At 37.1% G+C, this 23,009-nt stretch overlaps 1 protein-coding gene across 4 annotated transcripts in view; it reads left to right on the plus strand.

Moving 5' to 3' along the window:
- Window positions 1–23,009, plus strand: part of VPS13C (vacuolar protein sorting 13 homolog C (S. cerevisiae)) — a 249,499-nt gene that overhangs the window by 57,516 nt on the left and 168,974 nt on the right. For all 4 annotated transcript variants that reach the window (XM_006831581.1, XM_006831578.1, XM_006831579.1 and 1 more), the window contains 11 exons: window positions 2,224–2,351; window positions 3,724–3,830; window positions 4,660–4,831; window positions 6,484–6,546; window positions 12,185–12,314; window positions 12,851–12,945; window positions 15,165–15,307; window positions 16,837–17,029; window positions 18,444–18,558; window positions 19,704–19,840; window positions 21,127–21,250. In XM_006831581.1, the coding sequence (XP_006831644.1) occupies window positions 2,224–2,351; window positions 3,724–3,830; window positions 4,660–4,831; window positions 6,484–6,546; window positions 12,185–12,314; window positions 12,851–12,945; window positions 15,165–15,307; window positions 16,837–17,029; window positions 18,444–18,558; window positions 19,704–19,840; window positions 21,127–21,250 (1,407 nt within the window). The remainder of the gene's footprint in view (window positions 1–2,223; window positions 2,352–3,723; window positions 3,831–4,659; window positions 4,832–6,483; window positions 6,547–12,184; window positions 12,315–12,850; window positions 12,946–15,164; window positions 15,308–16,836; window positions 17,030–18,443; window positions 18,559–19,703; window positions 19,841–21,126; window positions 21,251–23,009) is intronic.

Here is a 23,009-nt window from a genome sequence, read left to right on the forward strand (position 1 = left end):
ATCCCTGGTAACTATCAAAGAATGTTTCTTTTAGCTTGAAAGCCTTTTCTTAAGTTTTTACAGTCGTGATCTTATACAATATTTGTCCTTTTGTGATTGACTAATTTCACTTAGCATAATGTCCTCTAAGTTCATTCATGTTATGAGGTGTTTAGCTGGTTGTTACTCTTCAACATTGTGTAGTATTCCATTGTGTTATATAGGAAAGTTTGTTTATCCATTCGTCCACTGATTTAAGTAGTCTCTATCTTTTTGCTATTGTGAATAGTGCTGTAGTGAACATGGGTGTGCATGTATCTACTTGAGTCATGATGCTTTTTTTTTTTTTTTTTTTTTAAGTTTTTACTGTGAATTGAGTGATAGCTTACATAGGAAAACATTGGCTTTACACTCATCGTTTCATTGCAATGGTTACAATCTCCTCTGTGCATCATCATTCAACAATATTTATTTCTATTCCCTCTGTTCCTTTTTGGGGGGTGGGGGTGTACACAAGAACACTCAGGAATATATAATCATTTAAACAACCAAAGGGCACATTCTGCAAGCCTGCCTCCTGGCTACCAGCACACAACCTTTCTCTTTCCGTGAATCTAGAGACCTCAGCTGCTCTATTTCTGCCACCACCTCTGGCGTCGCTGCTTCTCTGGATAGGGTCCCACATTCTGTTTGTGCTTTTCTCCCATGATGGTCCTAGGGCCTTCTGTTCCTGGATTGTAAGATTAACTACTCCCCCCTTTTTGTTACAATACTTCTACCTTTACAGTTGTGATAATCGCAATTAATGAAGCTTATTTTGGGGGGGTATATGCCGAGTAGGGAGTCCTGGTGTGGCGCTGTGGGTTAATGTGCCAGACTGCAAAGCTGTTTGAATTACAAGGTCAGTGGTTCAAGCTCACCAGTCGCTCCTTAGAAACCCTGTTCAGGGTCGCTGTAGGTTGGAACCGACTCGACGGCACTTAGCAATAACAAATACCGAGTTGAGGGATTTCTGGGTCATACGGGGTATTTATATTTCCAACTTTTTGAGGAAGTGCCATACTGTTTTCCAGAGTGGTTGAACCATTTTGCAGTCCTACTGTAAATGTAGGAGGGTCCCAGTTTCTCTATACCCTTATCAGCATTTGTTGTTTTTCGTTCTTTTGAACTTTGCTATCAATGCTGGAGTGAGGTGGTATCTCATTGTTGTTTTGATTTGCATCTTTATGGTTGGCTCTGACTATTTAGAAGATCACTAGGCCTTTAGTTCTGAGGCAACTCTGGGTGAATTTGAACACACAACCTTTTGGTTAGTAGTGAAGGGCTTAACTGCTCGCTCATAGACAGCAGTACTTGATGATGACACAGATTTCTAATATTGCTAGTCTGTGAAAGCATTTAGTTTTGTTAAAACTAGTTCAGAAAATCTTTCACTCAATCTAAAATAAAAACTTGAAAAAAAAAAAAAAATCCAAAAAACTAGTTCAGAAAATCAACCATTTCATTAACAGGTATTTTCTACTTATAATAAATAACCTTATTATTTATTCAATTAACATTTTGTACAGTCTTATGCGATTTGTAATTACTGCAAATTATCACAACTTATATAATTTTGATACTATACATAGTTAAAATATATTATCTTATTTTTACCATCCTGTCATCTTTCACAATATACCTTTTCATACTACTTTTCAACATCAGGAATATTTTCTTTAGTTGATTCTAACATTATATATTTAACACATCATTTTGAAAATCATGAAGTAATACGTAATTTTTTTTCTGTGTAATTTGGATTTTATTCATGATTCTATTCCTAAATTCTGTCACTGATTAAATAAGACATACAATTTCATTTTCTTCTTTTTACTAGTATTTTTAAGGAATAATAAAGTATGACATGATTTATAGCAAGGAGCAGAAGCCTATTTTCATAAAGATTCTGAATAGATCATATGTTTTCTGTGTTTTTTTTTATATAGAAACACAGGGTACCAGTTTCTTCCTAGGAAACTTTGATTTTAGCTATCAGTGTTGATGATTATTATTATGATGATATGTAGATGCTTAAATGCTTTTTTGTTTTTGTTTTTGTAGTGGTTTTGTTGTACATATATTTGATAATTTTCTTTCCTTATTTTTTTTACTTTCAGAATAACAAGTGCTGTCATAATGTTTTATAAAAGTTTATATATAAGGGCATATAAATATAACTTATGTCTTCCCATGTGATTTAAGTTTTTCAGCCAATATCAGCCTCTGCAAAACTTTATATGAATCCTTATGCAGAAACAGAGCTCAAAACACCCAAACTTGATTGGAGCATAGAAGTACAAAATATTGCCCTTGAATTGACCAAGGTTCAGGTGAGATTTAGTTGGACATTTCTAACTTGGATCCTTTTATTCTTTGTGGTTATTTCTTCTCCTTCAATGTTTTGATGGTTCTTTTTGATTATTATATAGATTTTAATTAAAAACATTTTTTAAAAATAAGAAAATGACTGAGTTTAAGAGATAGCTTCAGATTACATGATCTTTTTCTAAATACTTATTGTCTGAGCCTTTTCTAAATGTTGGAGAAGCTTATCAAACTAGTAAATAACTTTATTTCCGTCCTGATGGGAGATTTTAATGCATTTTTCCTTTCTCAGTTTTTAATAGTTAACACTCTGAAATTAAATATTATTTATCTAATTGTTAGAACAGCTGTGTTTGTAGCTTTTTCTCATTATTTGTTTCCCAAGCTTGATTATATATATGCCCAGGGAGTTTGGATAATGGACCTAGAGAGTTGCAAGTAAAAGGAGGGCCAGACATTTAGTTAATTGAGCTTCTAGCCCAGTGCTGTCCAATAAATACAATGCAAGTCATAGATATAAGTAAAATTCTCTCTCGTAGCTACATTAGGAAAGTTTAAAGAAAAATGAAGTGAATTTTAATAACATTTTATTTAACCTAATATGTGAAAAAATATAATTTTGGTATGCAGTCAGTATGGAAATTAATAATGAGGGCTTGTAGATAAATTAAAACAAAACAAACTATATATATATATATAGTTTATTTTATACTTACATTAATGTTCAGACTAGCAACATTTTAAGTGCTTAATAGTCCCCATGATAACCCGTAGGTAGAATTACTTACAAATTGGAGAGGGGAGAAGCTAGGTTTGTCTCTTTTTTGTCTCTTACCTCTAGCCCTGCTAGCTGTGTAAATGTTTCCCATTTTATTACATCCACAGAGCTGCTGTGTTGGTGATAAAGTTGGGTGCTGAGATAGCTTTGCTTTTCTTTAGTCATATAATAATTTTCTGGAGTGATTTGAAAATCAGCTCATAACTGACTATTGGTGTAACAGTGGTCTAGAGGAAGAATATGTAGTTTTAGAAACAGGTAAATTCCGTGTCAACAGCCAGAGGATATATTTCTTTTTCCCAAGATGCACATTTTTTCCCCACATTTTAGCATATCTAAATATAGAGCATCTATTATTATTGGTGGGATGACAGAGGTAATTTGCACCTTTAACTTTTATAATACAACTTGGAAGTAGTGCTATAACTTTGTAATTAATGGTATATTAAATTTGATGAAATGACGAATATTATTATGTTACCAGGCAACAGTGATATTTATTGTTAAGGGAATGTGGAATTGTTCTTGATTGAAAATCAGTGACATGTGGTCTTGATCACATGTGCAGTATACTGAATATTTTATTTTTATTTTGACAGTATCTAAGTATGATTGACCTTTTGGAGTCAGTGGACTATATGGTTAGAAATGCCCCTTATAGGAAATATAAACCTTGTTTACCACTTCATACGAATTGTCGACAATGGTAAGTTAGAATTAAAAATTTTTTATTTTTATTTTTATGAGAATCATACATTGTTGTAGCTTGGAATTCCTAGAGTTAAGAGATCTTTGTTGTTGTTGTTAAGTGTCGCCGAGTTGGTTCTAACCCATGGTGAGAAGCTATTTGTGAACTTGAATTGCCGACCTTGTGGTTCAAACTGATTTTGCAGTTCAGCGCATTAACTTATAGCGCCTTATCAGAAAAAACATCTAATCTAGCACAGCCCCCCCTTTTATTTTTTAAAAGAAGAGATGAATGTCTTTTTAATACTTAATTTTTCCCTAAATGCGACCTCATCCTAGATTACTTTAAAATTCTTAGCATTTAAGACTTTCAAACAGTTTTTTTTTGTGTAGCGCTGTGGGTTAATGTGCCAGACTGCAAAGTCGTGTGAACTGCAAGGTTGGCGGTTTAAGCTCACCAGCTACTCCTCAGAAACCCTATACAGGGTCGCTGTGGGTTGGAACCGACTTGACGGCACTTAACGACAACAACAACAACAACTGTCCATTACTCACCCACATGGAATCAATGTTATAACAGTCCTGGAATAGTATTAATTTTCTACGACATGCAAATATGTCTTTATGATTTTGCTTTTGGCATACTCTCTCTCTGGAATGATTTCCTCCTGTTTCTGTCTGTGTAAGTCAGAGAATTGTACTGAGGAATTGAAATACTATTACGGAGCTCTTATAGGAAGACACTTCATAAGAACAAAACTTTTGATGGTTAGATCTAAAAATCAAAGCTATTTTCTTGCTTTTCTTGGAGCATATTCAAATGGTCTCTAACAAAATTTGATTTGCAGGTGGAAATACGCAATTGATTCTGTTCTTGAAGTTCACATAAGAAGGTATACACAGATGTGGTCATGGAATAACATAAGAAGTCATAGGCAGTTGCTCAAGAGTTACAAAAGTGTCTACAAATGCAAGCTAACTCAGACTAAAGTCTCAGAAGAAATACAGAAACAAATCCAGGTGAATCTTTGAAAGTTATTATTTGTCTCCACGTCTTCTAGTATGAAGTCTAATGAAATGTTTATATTGATGGACATTTCCCTGCATTTAATTTGATTCAAAATATAATTTTAGAATGAAACAGATCTAATCTGTTTTGAGAGAATTTTATGGGAAAATGTAAAGTATTTTTTTCCAGTTTCCCTATTTAAAAAACAACAACAACATTTTCCCTCGTCTAGATTAGATGAGATTATTTATCTATTTGAGCTATTTGGGGGAATATGTCTGAATTTCACAGTACTGCTTAGAAACTCCTTAGCGGAAATGTCCAAATATGTGTTTATTATTAGTTTGTTACTGTTGTTAAATACTATCTAGTAGGTTCCCACTCATGGTGACCCTTTATAGGGTTCCTGAGACTGGAAATCTTGGCCAGAGCTGAAAGCCTAATCTTTTTCCCATGGAGTGACTGGCAGTCTTGAACCACCGACCTTGTGGTGGTACAAGTACAGTCCAGTACTTATCGTACATCGCCATTGTATTCCCTATTATTAGGTTGTTGTTGTTGTTAAGTGCCATTGAGTCAGTTCTGACCCATAGCAACCCTGTATAGGGTTTCCGAGGAGCAGCTTGAACCGCCGACCTTGCAGTTCAAACAGCTTTGTAGTCTGGCGTATTTTACCCACAGTGCCACACCAGGATTCCTTATTAGGTAGATATGTCTTAATTTGCTTTGCTTGTAAAAGCCCTATATTTATGTATGATAGTGGCTTTTTTGAAGTATTCAAAGTGTTATTTATTAAACAGTGACATTTTTCTTTCTTCAAATACGAGTGTCAGTTACCTCCTTTTAAAAGATAGAAAAATATACATTGAATACATAATTTGTTTAATGTCACTTAATCTTGGTTATAGAATTATTTCTGTAACTGATTCATAATGTGAAGAAAAAATTTTGGTTATATTGAACTACTAGTATGTAGTGACCCACCTATATGGTATATTAGAAAAATTATAGGTATTGAATTATATGAATCTGAAATCAAATGCTGAGTTGGCAGCGTCCCAATGTGTGGTCATGCACACAAGCATAGCATCTTAATCTTTCATGTCTAGTGTTCTCGTTGATAAAATGGGGACACCATTCTTCTCGCAGTTTGTTAGAATTATATGGGCTACTACATCAAACATCTGGCACACAGGTCACCCAGTGAAGGTTAGATTCTCCCTAGGGTTGGAAGTGACTCCTTGGCAACCAGCAACACCCAGTTTTATGTAAACTTAGCAGATCACTTTCTTCTTTAGTTTACTTGTTGATTTGCAGAACTTTGTATTCTTAAATTTTAAAATCTTTCTGATTGTTCCTTTAGTACAATAATTGTAAAAGAATGTAGACCAGTCTTTGTGTACTTACAGTATCTGTAGGTGATGATAATCCTATGGAAAAAAATCTTATTTTTATAACACAATTAATAAAGGTTTATTTTCTTAAAACTTGTTTCCCCTTATTGAAATAAGCAAAAAAACTTGAAAACCAAGTGTATGTTCAAATTTATAATTTGATTAGTATTGTTAACAGACTAGATAAGTTTAATATCATAGAAGAAATTTTTTTTTTTTTTCATCAAATGAGCAGTTTACTTGTTTAAAAGTGTCTCTTTGATTTTTAGGACTTGGAGAAGACCCTTGATGTTTTTAACATCATTTTAGCAAGGCAACAGACACAAGTTGAGGTAATACTTTTAGCAGTGATTCTGTATTTTAAATCTTAATACCACTTCTTTAAGCCACAGATTAAGAATCCAAGTTTCATGGTTGGAAAGTTGCTGAGATTTTCTCAAGTGAAAATAAGAGGTTGTGTTGTTACTGTTTGTTTCAGTCTTAGAAGAAAATGAACTGGATGACTTAAAAAAACCACTAACATGAGTGCAACAAAAACAAGCAAAAATTGGAAAAAACCCAAAAGAAAGTAGATGAAAGTCATTCCTAATCCTAGCAATTCAGAATGCTGCTGTTTAGATTTTTGGCTATAGGCTCCTAGTTTGTTTTCCCATGCATGTTTGCCTGCTTATTTATATTTTAGCCTCCCTTTCATTTACTTTTCTTTCATTTCTTTTGCCCTCTTTCCTATTTGATTCTCTCTCACGCTTTCTTTTCCTTCCTTTCTTTTTTTTTCAAAATTTGAGTGAACCTGTTTATAAAGCTGCATATCTTCTTCTTATCTCATGAGTGCCTGGCACATTTATTTTCTTGCTGGATTTTGGACAGAGGCTACTCTCAATTTATAAACATCACCCTCAGTTCCTTGCCAAATGTGCTTCTCACTCTAAATATTCCACAAGGTGGGTGCTTCAAGCCCAAGGAGGCAGGGAGAAACTCTGGCATGGAGACGCAAATGGACTTCTCACTGTAAATACTCCACAAGGTGGGTGCTTCAGGCTCAGGGAGGCAGGGAGAAACTCTGGCATGGAGAGGCAAATGGACTTCTCACTGTAAATATTCCACAAGGTGGGTGCTTCAAGCCCAAGGAGGCAGGGAGAAACTCTGGCATGCTGAGCCCTACAACTTCACTCACATAGTCATAGCCATCCTGTTGCTGTGGCCGTATCCTTTGGCTTGGAATTGAATCATAGCTTATGCCCATTCTCAGAGTAGGGGACTCTGCATGGACAAGAACATCAGAGGGAAGAGATCCTGGCAAGGACACCCTAGAATGTTCCAGATTTTGACTCCACTCCACTATCTGCTTGTTTTTGCTTACTTTTCAGGTAGATTTTTTTTTTTTTTTTTTGCTACTTTGCCCAGAATTTTAGATTGTTATTAGCAGGAAGGATGGACTGTGGTGAGCTTATGTCATCGTATTGGAACTGAAACTTTCCCATTGGATGGAGCAATAAAGAAGTCATTTCAAGAACAGTTTTGTAGAGGCGTGTGAACATAAGCCTTGATGGGGGTGAGACAAGGCAATCTGAGAGGGCCTTCCATAAGTTTATAGAAAAGTTCCATTATTTTCTTCATTTTTTGAAGCCCCCTCACAGAGTAGAAGTTAGAGGTGGTGAGTGTCGACAGGATGATACTTTGGTGGGAGGGGAATACATAAATGAAGTGGTAACTGGTGAGAATGTGGAGTTCAGAGAAGGCTTTTAACTTGCTGTTTTTTCTCCCTCCCTCCCCTTCCATCTTCCTTTTTCCTTCTTAATTTAATTTAGTTTTGCCATTTTCAGTGGTGGGGGAATAATTTACTCAACATCACTTTACATAGCTGACTAGTATTCCCATATGCATATACTAGAATTTGCTTCACTAGTTCCTTCCGGTTATGTTCAATTTGTAGTAACACTCACATAAATATCTTGTTTATATATTTTCTGAAAAATCTTTTATTTTCTTAAGGACACATTTCCTAAGGTACAATTCTTTGGTCATGAAGTATGAATGTTTTAAGAAACAACTGCTACTGCTACACATTTTCTCTGTGAATTAGAATTCCTTCCTTCCTAACTTAAAGAACTTTAGCTTAATTGGGTGTCTAAATACCAGTTGTTTGAAAACTGAAGAAAGTGGATGAATTACTGAATGTAGTGGACAAAAAAGATGAATATAGGTGAAGAGAACATAATTAGGATCATCCAGAATTTCACTATCACGGAAAATCCATGGGGTCAGGGATTTTAAAATGAAGGGGTTTCAAAAAGTCTTTGGAAAAATGAAATGAAAAGATAATGGAATATTTCTGTGAGTTTTTTTGAAGGTACCTCATACAGGTGTGGGGGTTGACTGAATTTATTTACCATGGACTCTTAGCTGGATAGAGAAGGAAATGAAGGTGGCAGAGGGGGTATTAAAGGAAAAATGAAATGGCTCTGTATTCCTCTTCATATCATATTAGGTTTTTAAATTTATACTGTTTATTGTATGTGCATTGTTGTGTATGGAATCCTGGTGTGGGGGCTGCAAGATAGTACACTGGACTGCAAGGTCAGTTTGAACCACAAGGTAGGTGCTTTAAACTCACCAACTGCTCCTCAGAAACCCTATACTGGGCCACTATGAGTCGGAACGGACTCGACAGCACTTGACAACAGCAACACTGTGTGCATATATGCATCTTGTTGTTAAATGCCCTTGAGTCAGTTCTAACTCAGTGCAGGTCTGTATAGGGTTTCTTAGACTGTAAATCTTTGTGGGAGCAGAAAACTTCATCTTTCTCCTTTGAATGGCTGAGCTTGAACTGGTGACTTTGTGGGTGTGTATCCTAGAGAGCCACCACACTTCCCGTGTATATATGCATATGTACATGCATGTTATATATATACATGATATAGTATGTATGTCATTGGTAAGTGCCTTCAAGTCAGCTCTGTTTCATAACGACCTGGTATAGCATTACCGAGAAGCAGCTGGTGGGTTTGAACCACTGACCTTATGATTAGCAGTCCAGTGTTTATCTTATGGCGCCACACTGGGAATGCATATGCACACAGACATTTATGTGATGTGTTAGTGTATGTGTTATATATATAGATATATTTATAGACAGTTGCAAAGAGCGTTCATAGAAGTCTTGGTATCCTTTTTTGTCATTCCCCTAATGGTTACATCATACATAATTATGTGGTAACGTCTGTGAGAGCCAGAACTCCATGGGATTGCCTTGTATTTCTGGGTCTTGCAAGTTTTCTGCCTTTGACAGAATGTAGTCGTGCTACTATTGTATCGCATATTTTAGAGAATATTTGAGTTTTTGTTCTCTCACAGGTTTCCAGCTTACACAGCTTTTAGTTTAGTGCACCATCAAAACCAGTATTAGTGTATGATGTGTATCGTTCTTTGTCAGCTCTCTTACTTTTAAATGCTAATTCTTGTAACGTTTTTAAATGTTTTTTTGTCGACATACAGGAAAACTGCTGTTTGCATTTCCCCTAAAAGAATTGGTAGTAGATTCTTGAAAAGCCCAGATAATACCCATTCAATTGGGTGTCTTTTCCAAACTAACCAGGTTTCATCTTGGTAAAAAAAGGAAAAAGTGTACAGGATACATCTGCCATCCTTTGACTCTGACTTCATAGGGGGCAGGAGGAGAATCACTATCAGCATCAATCCTTGGCAGTTCTTACGTGGCGGGGGTCAGACATGCCTCCACCCTCCAGTCTTCTTATGAATGCGGACACCAGCTGTTCCTCCCATGGCAGTCTCTGTGTCGCTGCTGGCTTTAGTAGTTCATTGCACTTTCCACACAAACAATACTCATGGCTATAGATTTATTAGGGAAATTAATAGGTTACAATTCAGGATCAGAAATGCTAAGACACAGTTCATCTGGTCAGACACACCTGTCTCTGGTCCTTGACTTCTCAGCCATGAGGCCTCTGGGCCTCTACCCTGCTTGCACAGTATATCCTTTGGCACTGTGGATAGATGTGCAGTGGGCACTCCACACCTTCACATGCTCAGCTCTGGCTCCTTGGGTCAACAAACCTAGCTCCCTAATTAGTGTCTGGAGGCACCCCTCTTCACAAGTGAGTCTCCTGCCTGAAGGTACTCACTCTGTGGGTCGGAAACCCGCTGCTCTGTCTCATGCTCTGGGTCTTGGTTCTGCTGCTGCTGCTCCTCTGTTGCTCCTTTTCAGTTTCTGTGGTTGTCACAGCTTTCTGTCCCTGTATCGAGAGGAAGTTCAGGCAGCAGGGATCTTGGGATCCAAAGGATATATACTCATTCCTAGCTCTTCTTTCTTGATGGTAGTGACATCTCCCTTTTCTGCGTTGAGATGGCTCGGTTTATAAACAGCAGAATGACCAAACTGACCAGTTCCCCTCTTGGAGTTCTAAGTTTTTACAATCATAATTAACTCTGTTAAAAACCACTCATCTTCTCTTATCCACGTTCTCTTACCGAAACCTATTAGGAAAAAGTTGTTTGGTGTGAGTTACATATAGTCTAAATTACTTTATTCTCAGTATACCTCTGTTTTTGTTTTTTTATTTTCAGCATCTTTACTGAAAAGTGGACAAAGAGAAGGGCAGTGGAAAATCAAGTCTAAGACTGTATTTTTAGTCATATGTTCCGTTCCCTTTCCTCTTCCCACACCTTTCAATGTTTATAGTTAGCAAACCAGTAGTGTATGCTGTTGTGTTGTTAAGTGCTCTTGCATGTATTCCAACTCATAGGGACCCTGTACAGGGTTTCTGAGGACCAGCGGGTAGGTCTGAATTGCCGGTTTTGTGGTTCACACTCCAGTGCTTATACTACAGTGCCACACCTAAAATAGAACTGTTTTAAACTGATGCTTTTGGGGGATGTGCTAGCATCTTCCTTTCTGAGAACTTACTGTTTTATAAACCTTAAGTCTTTATATCCTTTGAATTTCAAATTTGGAAGGTACATTGCTTAGAAAAATCTCACTTGAAACCTTAAGTATGTTGCTGCTAAGAATGCAGTCTCATCAAAATACTATCAGTAGGGTTCAAGTGTTGAAAGTAAGTCAACACTGTGTCAACATTAACTAACCCATACTGGTTTATTCTGTTTGTGCATTATCTAGGAAGAAATTGTCTTTTCTTGCCTGTTTTTAATCTAATGTTGTAGTGATAAAAAATGAACCATTTCCTAGGGGCGATAAAGGCACGAAGTGACTGGCTTACAAGGTTTCAAGGGGGAGTTTAGTTTAATAAACTAAATAGTTAATTATAATAGCTAATAAACTAAGAAAGAGTCACCACTGAATAGTTTTCATCTTGACAAGATGGGTCTGGTTAAAAGAGATGGGGTAAGAGTCTTATGATTCACTAGTGAGTAATTGTTATCATGACTAATTGCAATTGTCACAATTGTAAAGATAGAAGTTTTGTAACAAAAACAGGGGAGTAGTTAATCTAACAGTCCAGAAACAGAGGACCCTAGGACTATCAAGGGAGAAGAGCACAAGTGGAATGCGAGACCTTCTCCAGAGGAGCATTGATAATCAGAGATGGAGGCAGAGATGGGGCATGGAGAGAGGGAGCAGCTGAGGACTCTAGATTCATGGGAAGAGAGGGACTGAGAGCTGGTGGCCAGAAGGCAGACTTGTAGAAAGTACCCTTTGGTGGTGTAAGTTATTATATATGCCTGAGTGTTTGAAAAAAGAAAAAAAGAGCTTAAGTGAATAGAAAGAAATACTGTTAACTGATGGTACATGGAGGGGATTATAATCATTGTAGTGAAGCAAGGTGTATGATTTGTTGAATGTAAAACTTATGATCTGCCCTATAAACTTTCACTCAGTCCACAATAAAAACCTTAAAAAAAATTTTTTTTTTCTCTTATCTCACTATACCTAAATATGAGGAAAAATACATTTATTTTGTAATTAAATTAAAAAAAAATTGTTTTTAGGTGATTCGGTCTGGGCAGAAGTTAAGAAAAAAGTCTGCAGACACAGGAGATAAACGTGGAGGCTGGTTTAGTGGGTTTTGGGGTAAGAAGGAATCTAAGAAAAAAGATGAAGACTCTTCCATTACTGAAAGTAAGTTCAAAGTCAAATAATTTATTGTGTTTAAGAAAAAACAAGTAAGTTATATCTTAGTCAATTAATTGGATTTCATTTTAAAATACCTTTGAAATAGACATCATGTACATTACATAATAGCTCATGTGGTATTTAAATATAAAGCCTTAAAATGTCATTTAACTATTTCTTCAACAATCACATTAGGCTGTTACAGTTCTGTGTTTATCTAAGTAAATTTTTTGAGAATAATTATTTGTGTTTCAGTATTTAGCATTCCTTACTGTCACCCATTATGTGGATATTTGATTGTTAATTTATATTTAAGTTTTTTGAATGCCTAGGAATTCTGAATATGATACTGAATTTCCTTCATGGTGTCTCTTAACTTTTTCTTTACATAAGCAAGCAAATATGTTTGTTTTAACTAACTAGTTAAAGTATTATATTAGAAGTTTTGCGTTAGCAGTTGTATCTGTTGAGTTTAGGACATGGGTTAAATTGGGTTGACTCAGATTATTTCTGTAAAACTGAAACAAGTCTTTCCTTTGTAGCTATTGAGGACCTTATGAGTGCAGAGGAAAAAGCCCAGCTCTTCACTGCTATTGGCTATAGTGAGAGCAGCCACAACCTAACTTTACCTAAGCAGGTAATCATTTAGATGAACTGAGTTGTATTTTGCTTCATTTTACTGTATTATCTTGAATTGGTTTAAGGAAGTTATTGATTTTTAAGTAATTGATTTAAAATAGTTAATCATTTGTTTCTGTTTCACTCTGTATTTAATTAATTGTTAAATGCTTTTTGTCACATCCTGCCAATTACAATTTATATTTTTATTATAGTTCTGTCTGTTAGTTGTTTTTTATGATGGGTGTAGACCTTCAAGCCTAAAACAGACTAGGAAGAATGACCTGGCAATCCACTTTCAATGTGTATAGTTGAAGCTTTTCATAGCATCGTATGTGTCTTTTATTGTCTGCTCTGTATTTCAGACAATATGGTCTGTGTCCATTCATATTTCATTTGGAATGTTTTCCTCTGACCTATGTTCCAGTTCACTAATTCTCACTTTAATAGTTTCTGTTTTACTGCTAAATCTGTTTATTGTGTTCTTAATTTGCTTAGGTATTTTCCAGTCTAGAATTTCAATTTGGTTCTTTTTCAGTTGTTTCCACTATACTCAATTTTGTCTTATATCTACTTGAACTTGTAAGCATAATCATTTAAAAATCTGCATCTAATACATGATGCCTGGTTTCTCTGTGAATTTGTGTGTACACACAGACTGGACATTACTTTTACAAATACAGGATTTTTAAAATTTTAGAAATGTGGAATATAGTATTTTACTTCTGAGATAGATATTTTATTTCAGAGTGACGTTTTACCTGCATTTTTGAATTGTTTGTACTTGTGACCAGTTCAATTTTCTTCTAAGGACTTATTACTCCAAAACTTGGACACCTGGTGCGATGCTATCGGATTATTCACTGGATTTTGAATCACAAGGATGGTGGTTCAAATCCACCAGCTGCTCCTTAGAAACCCTATAGAGGATCGCTCTGACTCAGAACTGAGTTGATGACACTTATCAACAACACCCCAAAATGTGGGTCCCATGTTCTGGAGCAGTTAAGTCCAATTAACAAACACTCCAGATAAACAAAGAAAGAGACTAGTTCAGCGATTCTTTTTTACGAGCAATTTTTATACTAGTTTTGACAATTAGTACAACATGCATGTGGGTTATAATTGTATCATTTTAGCAATCACACTAATTCACAAGGTGGTCACTGTGTCTCGATAAACACATCAGAAGGTAGTACATGATAACTCTCCTGGGGCCTGCTTGCCTAGGTGGCTACTCCATATCAGAAACTATATGACCCAGGGACCAGGCCTCAAGGGGGAACTAGTGACCATTAACATTTTAACAATGAATACAGTATGTCTCTCTGAAGTGAGGACAGGAGAAGTCCGGGAAGTGTATAAGATGCTTTCAGGCAGTGTTTTATTTTATTTACTCTTGATGCGCACTGTAGGATCAGTACTGGACTGTGAACCACAAAGTTGGCAGTTCAAACCCACCGGTTGGTTTTTGAAAACCATGTACAGGGTCACTATGAGTCAGAATCTACCTGATGGCACTTAACAACAACAAAGCAAACTAGTTTTGCTCTCATAGTGGCTGCACTTACATACCCCGACTGCGATGATTTCAAGTTGTGGTACACAATGTGGGTGTCTGCCTGTTTTCAGCTTCCGTGGGGCCACCCTCTGCTGCCTAATGAAAAGTCAGGGAGTTTCATCCGTGCCCGTACCCTTTGATGGGACTTGCTCTCAAGTTTCTATCCTGCTAGTCTAGTTCCATTGCCTCTAGGCTGTGTGTGTCCGCTTCAGTTTTCTGATGCATTTATGGGAAGCACTTTCTCAAAATTCCAAGGTCATCTCCCTCATCCTCTGCCCTACCGCTAATCTTGGCCCAGCAGTTTTGGATCAGGAATGTTTTGTTTTTGTGTTTTGTGGGTATATGATAAACTTTTCAGAGCCATCAAACAAGGTGATCTTTATATTTTGTCCAGATTTTTTTCTCCTCAACCAGAAAATTGGTCTCAATTAGTTTCCTTTAGTGACAACTGAATTTAGTCCGTATGCCACAAACTACTTCATCATTGTTTCGTTGTCTCTGACTTTAAAACTAAGATAATGGGAAGTTGAATGTTTGTGCCTATAATTCCTTATAAAAATATCTGCTTGCTGTTGGTTACGTCACTGCATAATTCAGTCAGTTTCAATAAGAAATTATTATTTAAGAAAGTAGTGTTTGATTACTCTCTAACAATTCTTTCATTTTTTTCTGTTTAGTATGTTGCCCATATAATGACACTAAAGTTAGTGAGCACGTCTGTTACAATCAGAGAAAAAGAAAACATTCCTGAAATACTAAAAATTCAGATAATTGGCCTAGGAACTAAAGTATCTCAGCGGCCAGGAGCACAAGCCCTTAAGTAAGTATTGGAAAACTTGCTTGTCTCATTTTAAATTCTAGTCATGATTTTGGCAAAAAAAGGTGTTACTCACTATACAAAAACCTGATAGCACAGCACGGAGGAACCTTGAACTCATAGCTGGGTGATCTATGTTGGATGCAAAAGGACAGCTATTGTGTGATCCTCCTTATAACAGCTGTTGGTAAGTGTTGTCAGGTCTGTTCTGAACTCACAGCGACCCTGTATGGTGTTTCCGAGGAGCAACTGTTGTGTTAGAACTACCAACCTTGTGGTTTGCAGTCCAGTGCTTATCCTACAGCGCCACATATAAATACATAGACGCAAAAGTTGATTGGTGATCCCCTGGGTCTGGAGGGAGGGGAGAACTAGAGGTGTCCCTGAAGGAGCACTGAGTTTCTGTTTGCATGCTTAGCAGCTGTGGAAATGGGGAGTGGTAAGAGGTGCATGGCTTGGTTGGTGAATGTTATTAATATTGTGGAATTGTTCAGTGAAAAGTGGCTGAAATGGCATTTTTTTTTGTTACTTGTTTGCCAAAGTAAAATAAAAAAAAAAACAAAGAAAATTGATGAGTAGTAGTTCTCTAATTCCTTGTTCCTTATATGTGCTAAGGAGTCCTGGTGTGGTGTTGTAGGATAAGCACTGGACTGCTAACCACCAGCCACTCCTTGGAAACCCTATTATGGGGTCGCTATGAGTTGGAACTTAACAACAACAATGCTAGGGTAATTTTATTTTTTTTCTATTTTCATAGGCTCGATACTTTGAAAACAATACATACTTTAAGCTTCAGCTTTCAAGATTGTTTATTTTGTGGTTAATAAAATCAGATTAAAATGTTTTGAAGTGAAGAACTGTGTTAACATTTTAGAAAGAGCTTGTTGGTGCACTGACTGCTGACCGAGAGGCTGCAGGAGACAGACCTGGCAGTGTGCCCTCATAAACATTACAGCCTAGAAAACCCCGTGGGGCAGTCCTACTCTGTCTTGTGGGGTTGCTAGGAGTCCAAACCAATCTAACGATAGCAACAACATCCATGTCACACATTAGACAGCTCATATAGGTAAGAACTGTTGTAAAACTAAATAGACTTAGTGCTCCACATGCTCAGTTGTGGTGTAAGAGAATTGAGGTGTCGGCTAGCTGCTGAGAACTTGCTTAGAGGATTCAGAAAAGCAGGATGTAGCCAGGGGGTATCAGAGTGGCATGGAAACAAGAGATGAGTACTGTGAGTAAAGGATGGCTTCCATTTGTGCAGCAGTGACTGGAATACCTGCACAGCTCTGGAGTTGGCTCCAGTAGGTTTTTTTCTTTAGATAGAATGAACAAAACATAAAGAAAAACAGTTGTGAGGATAAATGAACCAAGGCTTAGGAGTTGGAACTTCAACCTTGGATAGTGGGCATCATTCTGACTCTCAGAATTTTTAAAGGAAAATTTATATTTTCACTCTTTACATGTCAATAGATCTTACTTATATTACTGTGGGTTTTTTTGTTTTGTTTTTTTTTCTTCTGATTGTATTATAGGGTAGAAGCAAAATTAGAACACTGGTATATAACAGGACTGCGGCAGGGAAATATTATACCATCACTTGTGGCTTCAATTGGTGATACTGCATCATCCTTGCTTAAAATTGAGTTTGAAAGCAATCCAGAGAGTAATCCTGCTGACCAGACCCTGGTTGTTCAGTCTCAGCCTGTGGAGGTCATCTATGATGCTGTAAGTCCAAGTAGGAAAAGGAGATGCTCATCAAAGCCATCTATACTTCTGACTTGTGGTTTTCTTATCATTTTGCCTCTTTCGTATTTAGCATTTCTTTAACTAGCTGCTAGTTTGCAACAGGTTTTTTTGGTTACAAAAGCAGTGCATATTAAGTAGTTAATTCTGATTTTTCATATGGTATAGATATTTTATACCACAGAATTAATTTACCTTTGTTTATTTTAAATTGAGAAAAGTGAAGCCAAAAACATACGTACTCTAAAAAAAACAGTTTTTATCTTCCTACTCCCAAATAATCATAAATGACCTTTTACTCCAACTCATTTTGCATATTCTCCCTTTCTCTTTAATGTTTGGAACTAATTAAAAAGGAATTGAAAGGAATACTGGAAGTCATTTAAAATTATTTTCTTATGAGAAGAAGATATTGGTATTTAGATGTTATTAAATATGGGACCCAGGTTCTGTCAGGCTCTGTTAACTCTCATCACAAGCTAGCTAGCAGGCTGGACATGATTCACTTCTCAGTGTGTCACTTGGGGATTGGCCCTACTTTGTGCCTTAGGCCCCTGACTTATTTTTCTTTACAATGGAAGGCAGAGAATTCATAGCTGTGTAGTCTCTGATTTTTCTTTTTTAATGCAAATCTTGAAGATAGGTAAGGTGGTGAACGGCTTTCCTCCTATTCCTCCTCTAAAGCTCAAAGTACAAGGGAATCCAGTTGCAGTAGACAAGTGGAGATTCACCCTCTGACTAATTGGAAGCAAAACTTTGACGTTATATTGCCTTAAGCTGGGTTTCCTAGCAAAACAAAAACAGTGAAGTGTATCTATCTATCTATCTATCTATCTATCTATCTATCTATCTTTCTATCTTTCTATCTATCTATATAGAAAGAAGTTTATATCAATGAAATGATTTAGAATCGTAGAGTCCCAGTTCCTCAGTGGAAGAGAGAGCCTTTCCTGCATGTTCATTGTATTGGGAGCAGGCCACACCCACAAGGAAGTATCCCTTCAATTGATTGGCTGCTCATGGCCACTCACCATAGAGTGGGTTTCATCACCATGGGAATAAGCATATCTTAGTTGCTAAAGCACTGGGAATCCTAGCCTAGTCAAGTTGACACAGAACCCTAACCATTACCAATATCCACATGACACTATAGAATGTACTTGAGGTCACCCTAGTGATAGGGGCACATTTGTGTCTCTTCAGTAAGGTTACTTGAGGTATTCCATTCTCTAGATTTTCATTCACTTCAGAGGGAGATGCACTAGGGCACAGAATTTTTGGAGGTATCTCCTCAGGTCAAAGTCACAGTTGTTTGTACTTGAGATTAAACTTTAAAATGTTTAATTTAGAAAGTACTGATTTTATCTTTTATTATGTTTTTAAAATTCCTTTACAGAAAACCATTAATGCAGTGGTGGAATTCTTTCAATCAAATAAAGGATTAGATCTTGAGCAAATAACATCAGCTACATTGATGAAGCTGGAAGAAATTAAAGAGAGGACAGCTACAGGTAAGGAATTAGAATGTCTTCATGAGCATGTTGTTGTTGTTAAGTGCTGTCGAGTTGATTCTGACCCATAGCGACCCTGTATAGCTTTTCCAAGGAGCAGCTGGTGAGCTTGAACCACTGACCTTGCAGTTCAGATGACTTTGCAGTCTGACACACTAGCCCACAGTGCCACACCAGTACTCTTAAAACCAAACCCATTGCTGTTGAATCAATACTGAATCACAGGGACCCTACAGGACAGAATAGAGGTCCCCCGTAGGGTTTTCAAGCCGACCGCTGCATCTTTCTCCTGTAGAGTGGCTGGTAGATTCAAATTGCTGACCTTTCAGTTAGCAGCGTAGTACTTTAACCACTGTGCTACCAGGGTTCCTAAACATCAACTATACCTCCAAAATTTTGTCTGGAGGATGATGCACTGAACCATGAGGTTGTTTGAACAACAAGTTTGGCAGTTCAAACTCACTGGGTGCTCCTCGGAAACACTATACAGGGTTGCTGTGAGTTGGAATTGACTCGATGGCACTTAACAGCAACAACAACAATGTAAATGTTGTATTTAATGTAGTGTAGATTGCCATTTTTCTTTATTGTAAACTTGACCTGTATTGTGCACTAGAGTTTCGTTGTTTGCTCATGTTTTACCCAAAGGCTAGGTGGAGAAGAGAATAATATGGGGCACTCATGATTCTGCCTGTCATTCCATTCAGTGACCCTGTGCCTCAGAGTGAATATGATATGGAAAATAACTCTCCAGCTCAGTGTTTGGGAAACTGTTCGTCATACATTGTGGAAATCTAGTTTTTAAAGATGCATACTTTAGTATCACATAGCCTCTAAACTCGACTCCCCTTCTTTATCTGGTTATTAGTCAAAGATAATTATTCCATATCAGGATCTCAGGGTAAAACACTAGCTGTGTTGGGTTTACTATACTGTACTGCGTGGTGATATGTTTCCCAAAAGAGGATCTTTTAGAATAATTTCAACAATGTATAGTTCACTATACACACATGATTGAGAATCTAGTTTGTGAGAACTGAGACTGCTTCATAAAATTGTTCAACTTGTATTTTTATACTTGTTAGTAATATAGTTGTATTTCAACATGACTATTTAATATTTCACTATACTTTGCCTTCTTTTAGGACTTACACATATAATTGAAACTCGGAAAGTCCTGGACTTAAAGATAAATCTGAAACCTTCTTATTTAATAGTTCCACAGACAGGCTTCTACCAAGAAAAGTCAAATCTTCTCATTTTAGATTTCGGTACATTTCAGGTATGTATAGATGTACTTTTGTCTGCTCACCTATGTCCAGCTTGATAGCTACACATGTGATGATGGTGGTGGTGGTGGTAGTGTACCATGGAGTCAGTTTCAACTCATAGCGACCCTGCATAACTTGTCCGAGGCTGTAAATCTTTACAGGAGCAGAAAGCCTCATCTTTCTCCCATGGAACGGCTGGTAGTTTCAAACTGCTGACCTTGAGGTTAGCAGTCTGACTCGTAACCACTATGCTACCAGAGCTCCTTAAATATGTGATAGTTTGCTGTTTACTTTAGGTTTACTTCAATTAAACCTAGGGTATTCTTTGCTTCTTGTCAAGCCTAACTTAAGATGGCAGCAGATTTGACATGTTTGTGTTAGGCAGATCTGAAAAAAGGCCTCTTTAAAGTATTTTTAAAAACAAAGCTGTCACCTTGAGGGCTAAGGTGCACCTGACCCAAGCCATGGCCTTTCAGTCACTTCTTATGCAAGTGAAAGCTGAACAGTGAATTAAGGAGGGCTAAAAAGGAACTGATACATTTGAATCTGGGTCTTGGTGAAGAATATAGACTGTAGCATGGACTACAAGAAGAATGAGCAGTTCTGTCCTGGAAGAAGTACAGCCAGATTTCTCCTTAGAGGCAAGGATGTTTGTTTCTCCTTAGAGGCATTGTTTGTTACACTTTGGACATGTCATTAGGAGGAAGCAGTTTCTGCAGAGGGACATCTCAAATGATAAAATTGAGGAACCACAAAAAAGAGGAAGACCTTCAGGGAGATGGACTGACACCATGGCTACAGCAATGGCTTCAAATATTGCACTGATTGTGGGATGGCTCAGGATTGGGTAGTATTTCCTTCTGTTGTATATAGGGTTGATATGAGTTGGAACCAACTCAGTGGCACCTAACAATAATAACAATTATTCTAGTGATGTAATGGGGAGAAGTCGCAAAACTCTATGGTAAACTGTTTAGAATGAGTAGGGGAGCAAAGCTGTTAAGTAGCAATAACTTCTTAGAGCTAAGAAAAGGAAGAGATGCTTGTCTAGGCATTTGTGGCCGACTGTTGAGTAAATGATCAACTAATGAAAGTTATTTAGAGGGCAAATGTAAGAGAGATGGACTCTGAGATAATATGCTCCTTCCTTATAAAATATCTGTAAATAATTATTAGGAAATTAAGCAAAATGTGAATTCATTAAGGGTACTGTTTTCATTTTAGTTGGGCTTCAGTAGAGCACAAACTATGTTGGTGTGTTTATTTTTCTGTTGTGAAAGTTGTTTTTCTCCTATAGCTCAACAGTAAAGGTCAAAGTTTGCAGCAGACGGCTAATTCATCTTTGGAAGAAATAATGGATAAGGCATATGACAAGTTTGATGTTGAAATAAAAAGTGTGCAGCTACTCTTTGCAAGAGCAGGTACATTACTGTTCAACTTTTAGAGTTTTGAAATTGTGTTGAATATCTGTGGTAAGCATATTCATATGTGTGTAGGTGTGTGTGCCTGTATGTCAGTCCTCACAATCATTTCATTGGTTATTAAGAAAACTAAGCAGAAACCCATCAACTGAAATCATCGCCCAGCTACAAATAAAGATAAAATTTAGAACCATTTGAGTCGAAGTTTAATCATGGCCTGTTTGCAGTACAGCTATAAAAACTAGACAGTTTGAATTGTAAAATAGAAATTGCAGTTGGCTCAAGTTCGTGTCCAGACTTCATATTTTAATGCTTTTGGGATGTACCAATGTTGTTTTTCCTTACTGCCTTTATTCTTCAATATCTTACTGTATTGTTTTTGTTGTTACGTGCTGTTGAGTCAATTCTGATTCATAGTGACCCTGTACAGGGTTTTTGAGGAGTGGCTTGTGGGTTTGAACTGACGACTGTGTGGTTCACAGTCCACTGCTGATCCTACTGCGCTACAAACCCACTGATGTTGAGTCGATTCCAGCTCATAGTGACCTTACATAGGGTTTTTTGAGGTTATAAATTTTTACAAGAGCAGACACCCTCATCTTTTTTCTGTGGAGTGGCTGGTGAGTGTGAACCTCCAAGTTTCTGGTTAGTAGTCCAATGCTTAATCCATGGCACCATCAGGACTGTGTGGTGGTGGTGGTTAAGTGCCTTGGAATCATTTCCGACTGCATACTAAACATTATTGAGTCTGTCGCTTTGTGGCAAGTCATTAGACGAAAGGACAGTCTTTGACTACAGAGCTTATACTCTTGTGGGAGTGATGAGATATACTAGCATGAAAATATATACTTCTGGTCTTAGGATTTTTTTGTTAAGTGCCATCCAGTCGATTCTGACTTGTAGTGATGCTGTATAGGGTTTTCAGAGAGCAGCTGGTAAGTTCAGACCTTGTGGTTCAGCCTGACTTTGTGGTCCAGTGCATTATCCTGAAGTGCCACACCAGGGCTTATATGCAACATGTAATCCATTACTTCCCTGAAGGTAAGTTTTTATTTAGACCCTTAAAACTGCCTTTGTATTTTTATGTATCTAAAAATGACAATGATACAACCTTGCTTGCCGAAAGTGAAGACGACTTAAAACATTTACTGATGAAGATCAAAGGGCACAGCTTTCAGTATGGATTACATCTCAATGTAAAGAAAACAAAAATCCTCATCCCTGGTCCAATAAACAACATTCTTATCAACGGAGAAAAGATTGAAGTTGTCAAGAACTTCATTCTTCTTGGATCAACTATCAACACTCATGGAAGCAGCAGTCAAGAAATCAAATGGCGCAATATACAAGAAGGGAGGGGGAATGGAAGAACAAAGCAGCTGGGAGAACAAATAGGCATGTGTGAATGGGCTAAGTGGGACAGAGGTAAAGAATGATGTATGCACAACCTTGGAACTACAGGGCTCTGGGATCCAGAGATTGAGACATGGTTGGAATGGGGACAAGGGGGCAATAATATTAAGATGCTTGGCTGCATTTTGAATCTTGGTTTTCCTTGCATTATAATATAAAATAGACACTAGAGGGGAAGAGAAAGGAATAGTCAGAAACATCACCATAGAAAACTTGTAAGTCCGTCTTCTACCTATAACTGATTAGAATACCTAAAATGGGGCTACAGCGTGCCCAGTGAGGAGGCTTCCTGCGGAGCTTCTGCAATACATAAGACTATAGGTAGAAGCCTGAACCACATCCAGAT

Source organism: Chrysochloris asiatica, unplaced genomic scaffold, assembly GCF_000296735.1.
Source record: "Chrysochloris asiatica unplaced genomic scaffold, ChrAsi1.0 scaffold00004, whole genome shotgun sequence".
Lineage (NCBI taxonomy): Eukaryota > Metazoa > Chordata > Mammalia > Afrosoricida > Chrysochloridae > Chrysochloris > Chrysochloris asiatica.